At 44.3% G+C, this 4,646-nt stretch overlaps 1 protein-coding gene across 6 annotated transcripts in view; it reads left to right on the top strand.

Annotated features, from left to right (window-relative positions):
* The first annotated feature begins 790 nt into the window (after positions 1-790).
* The window catches only part of LOC123967102 (kinesin light chain 1-like), a 17,672-nt gene continuing 13,816 nt past the window's right edge, over positions 791-4,646 (top strand). For 4 of the 6 annotated variants that reach the window (XM_046043128.1, XM_046043126.1, XM_046043131.1 and 1 more), the window contains exons 1-5: positions 791-1,068; positions 1,425-1,655; positions 3,643-3,724; positions 3,992-4,220; positions 4,332-4,419. In XM_046043128.1, coding sequence (XP_045899084.1) covers positions 820-1,068; positions 1,425-1,655; positions 3,643-3,724; positions 3,992-4,220; positions 4,332-4,419 — 879 coding nt within the window. In that variant the 5' untranslated portion in view covers positions 791-819. The remainder of the gene's footprint in view (positions 1,069-1,424; positions 1,656-3,642; positions 3,725-3,991; positions 4,221-4,331; positions 4,420-4,646) is intronic. The other 2 variants (XM_046043129.1, XM_046043127.1) reach the window with 1 other exon arrangement.

The raw sequence follows: 4,646 nt of genomic DNA, 5'->3' as shown, positions 1-4,646 counted from the left end.
TGGCACCAGAAGGCACCCACACTGCAGCATCTGTGTGCCCTCTGTTACACTGCAAGCTGCAGCCCTACTCCCAACCAGGGCTTATTATAGGTGCCAGATCCCAACAGAATAAGATGTCCCTGTGTCCCTCGGCAATGCATAAAGCAGGCATTCTACACATGTCTTTAATTTGTATGTGGCTATTCATTCACCACTTGCAGCTGAGAACATTGCTTTTATTAAGGACCTGTCTTTCTTATCATCTTGAACTGCATACTTACATTCTATATTTGTCTAATTCAACCGCTCAAAGGAAAGCTGACCTATCTCATGACATTTGAATCCCTTGTCTGCCCTGCAGTGATAACACATTAATAAAAAGTAAATTTCCCCTTTTATGGCTGTCACGTTGCCGGTGGATCATGCTGTGACCTCATTAGCAGAGCAGAGAATGATGACGTGGTGTCTGTCAGCATCAAGGGCGGGGCTCTACGCTGTCTGTCTTTAAGCAGAGAATAAATAGTGGCTTCTGTCATGTGTCTCCAGCAGAGAAGGCCTCCGATGGTTTATAGCATGAAAGATCATTTGAAACTTAGAATGCTTTCAGTTAAACGGAGGGACAGTAACAAGATACATGTTGTGACAGTTGCAGTTCAGTCGAGCTATCAAGTTGTGCTTTGTGAATTTCAGTGTTAAACAAGCACAGCTGCACCTTTAGAAGACCATTATTAAAGTGCCTTTAATGTGGCAGCTGCTGCTGCGAGTCCACAAGTGAGTTTGCCTGTTTTAACAGCTGCCCCCCCCCCCAATCTGTATAGGTTTCCCTGAGCTACATAGAAGATGTCCACCATGGTGTATCCTCGGGAGGAGAAGCTCGAGAAGCTCTCTCAGGAGGAGATCATCTCCAACACGAAGCTGGTGATCCAGGGTCTTGAGGCCCTGAAGAACGAGCACAACTCCATCCTCCACAGCCTCCTGGAGACCATCAAGTGCCTAAAGAAGGATGAAGAGGCCAACCTGGTGCACGAGAAGTCCAACCTGCTTCGCAAGTCAGTGGAGATGATTGAACTGGGCCTGGGAGAAGCACAGGTAAGACAGGGTGGTAGAGGTATGAGGGAGGCAAAACAGCATTTTCTAGTTCAATGAGTAGATATAATTTGGTCACTTGGATGATATGAGCAAAAGTTCAGTAAAGTGGGTTAAAATTTTTATTAGTAATTAATAATATAACTGTTCTGAATGTTGTAAATGTGTTATTTAACCCACACAGCCGCATGTTCCTGTCTTCTACTTTGTGTGTTTCTGCTTCCTCATTCTATAATGAGCCTGTGTGGTGATCGTGATTCACTCAGAATCAGCCCCATGTTTGTGCTCTCCTGCTTCGCCGCTGCAACAGTTTGCCCTTGTTAAATGTCGTCGCTCCTCCGATGCTGTCTCTGCCCCAGGTGATGATGGCCCTGTCCAACCACCTGAACGCGGTGGAGTCGGAGAAGCAGAAGCTGCGCGCGCAGGTGAGGAGGCTTTGCCAGGAAAACCAGTGGCTGCGGGACGAGCTGGCCAACACCCAGCAGAAGCTGCAGAAAAGCGAGCAGAGCGTGGCCCAGCTGGAGGAGGAGAAGAAGCACCTGGAGTTCATGAACCAGCTCAAAAAATACGATGAAGATGTCTCACCCACGGTAAAGACTGAACACTGACATTAAGCTTTATATCAAGACTGAAGTGCCTCACTTACAATTACAAATGCATGTACAGATTACTATTACTTGGTCACTATATATATTTTTGTGAGATTTGGGTTAATACATTGTAAGGTATTTGTTGTTATGCGTTGTAGTTAGATTGTACTCATCATAACAGGTTTCTATATGGTTCGCTTTTTTGTCTAAAATAACATCAACATGTCTTTTTAATGTATTGTTAATCATTTTGGATCATAAAATATAATATAAAATATAATATCAGAATTTTTTTTCTGAGCCCAGGGGAAGGGCGTGTGTATTTCTTTTTTGACTGACAGCAGCAGCCAGAGTGGCGGTAGGGAACTACAGACGAAGTAATCAAACTTGTGTTCTAGCTGCAGGTCTTAGCAGTGATTTTATTTTTTTATTTTTTTGAGAGAAGATGACCGCAGCATCTAACGAGACCTACGTTACATTCGCATGTACATTTACATGCTGTTTAAAGCAGCAGTTGGTAACAATTGAACATACGGTGCAAAACCTTCCGCATCTCTCTCTCTGCTGGTGTCACTCCGCTAAGCCCCTCCCACCAAGCTCACAAGAAGGAGCCAGTTGCCCTGGGAAACCTCATCCCTCATAGGGATTCGCTCTCTACAGCGAGAATCTCGCCAAGACCCCTGTCTGTCTCAGTGTGGCTGTCTGCTCTGTTTGAGTGTGTAGTGCGTTCCAACTGCACAGTATGTATAGAAGCGAGGAATGCCCGGATGAATACTAGATTAGCTAGAAGTTCTGAGTATGTGCCGTGAGCTTACTGGACACACTCAAGCTCCCTAGAAATTGCATACTTAATCATTCATTTAGTAGGCAAAATGAAGTAAATACTGAGTGAGTATGTAGTAATTGCATATAGGTAACTACACAATAAGGTTATTTCACTTTTGTTGTCCATCTTTAATAATTACTGTTATATGGGGCATTATTATCTTCAAATACCTCTTGATTTAAATATTTAAAACTACTTGACAGTGTTCTTCTTATTCTACACTACTCCGTATTTGTTTTAATTCTCCTTTTCTAAACTAAAACAATCTCCGTCCACAGCAGCGTATTAGCTGTGTATCAGAGTTGATCTATACTAAAACGACTAAAAACACACATATAGAGGCCGTTCACGTACACTGGGCATGCACGTGCCAGTGTAAACTCGAAGCAGATGGTCTCTCTCTTCCGTAGTTACAGAAAATTTGGTGTAAGAATAAAGTAATGCAGACGAAGAACCACACCAGATATTTTTTTTTGCATGGATCACTAACAAGCTGCGACTGTTACTGAATGTAACACGGGAGTTAAAAGGCTGTGGCGGCGGAAAACAGACTGGGAGTCGTCGCAATGTAAACGGTGACATGCACAGTACAAGTGTAGGCTGTAAGTGTTCTTTGTATGGTACAAAATATTTTTAATAAAAATACTAAATCAAAAACTTGGTCAGTAACTTTGTGTTTCTGCTTTGCATGATTTATAAGACCCAATCAGAGAGCCAAACGTGCGTCTGCGTCTTCGTTTCTAAAGTCCACCATTTTTGCCCGTCTTCACTAAAACGCTCTCCGGGTATTCATAACGAAAAACGGGGTCGGCAGCGTTTCCAAACTTCTCCGATTTAGGTCTTTGTTTTTGCCGTTTAATCTAGACGGGAGGTGCAAACGTAGCAAAAGGTCTCTGTTTTAAAATGTAAACGCATTAATGTGGATGGGGCCTCAATCTCTGATGCTCTGCATATTATCTAATAAATATAAAGCTCCCTATCAGATAGTGTTTCATGTGTGCTCGATTTGGTATTCGAATGGATGTGCTTGACATTTTCATTTCTGGGTTGTTTCTGTTACCTGCCACTGTTCATTTCACATATGATGACTCCTGAATTGTCGTCCTTGATTCCTGCTCTCGGTTAGAGGATCTGACTGGCAGGTTTGTTTCATCCTCTCAGCAGGAGGAGAAGGACCGAGAGACACCAAAGGACTCCCTGGACGACCTCTTCCCCAATGACGAGGAGGAGCATGGCCAAGGAAGTAAGAACAACAATATTCCGCAATTTCAACACGACGTGATTATTGTCTACGTAACTAAAAAACCTGATAACGAAGCATTATTATAGAGAAATTAACTTTCAAAATGAGACAGTCGGCATCACTAATTGAATTATCCCCCTAATCCAATTATTCCCTGAAACCACAGTATTGTGTGCTTCCAAATGTAGTTAGCGATATAATCAGGTCGGGGCTTTCTCTCTTTGACATCCAAGCTGACCTTTGCCCTCTGCCCTCTGTACCCCACAGTGCAGCACCAACACAACAGTGCGGCCGTGGCTGCGGCCCAGCAGGGAGGCTACGAGATCCCAGCCCGTCTGAGAACCCTGCACAACCTGGTGATCCAGTATGCCTCCCAGGGCAGATACGAGGTGGCTGTCCCCCTCTGCAAGCAGGCTTTGGAGGACCTGGAGAAGACCTCTGGACACGACCATCCTGACGTGGCCACCATGCTCAACATCCTGGCCTTGGTCTACAGGTCAGAAATGTCTCCACATGGGAGCTTGAGCTGTTATTTTTTTCTGATCTTTCCACACAAATTGTGTCAATTTTGTCATTGCGTTGTCCTGTCTCTCTCTCACTCGTGCAGGGATCAGAACAAATACAAAGAGGCCGCCCATCTGCTCAACGACGCTCTGTCCATCCGGGAGAAAACCCTGGGCAGAGACCATCCCGCTGTAAGACTACACTATTGCCACGGCAGACATATCTTCATGTGGACACTTCCCTGATTAGATGGATCAGATTAGTCATCCTCTGTTGGTTCATAATCTCTCAAAGACTCTGTCAACACAGAGGCAATAACCGCACGGGCTGCTGTATTTACTCAGTTCATCTCAGTCGGTATGGATTTTGTTCCAATATTAAGTATGGATTTTTAACCATACGCCTGCAGGCCCTAAAG

This window comes from Micropterus dolomieu, unplaced genomic scaffold (genome assembly GCF_021292245.1).
Source record: "Micropterus dolomieu isolate WLL.071019.BEF.003 ecotype Adirondacks unplaced genomic scaffold, ASM2129224v1 scaffold_27, whole genome shotgun sequence".
Classification (NCBI taxonomy): Eukaryota; Metazoa; Chordata; class Actinopteri; order Centrarchiformes; family Centrarchidae; genus Micropterus; species Micropterus dolomieu.
Note: the sequence above shows the minus strand (reverse complement) of the source record. Positions and strands in the feature narration are given on the sequence as shown.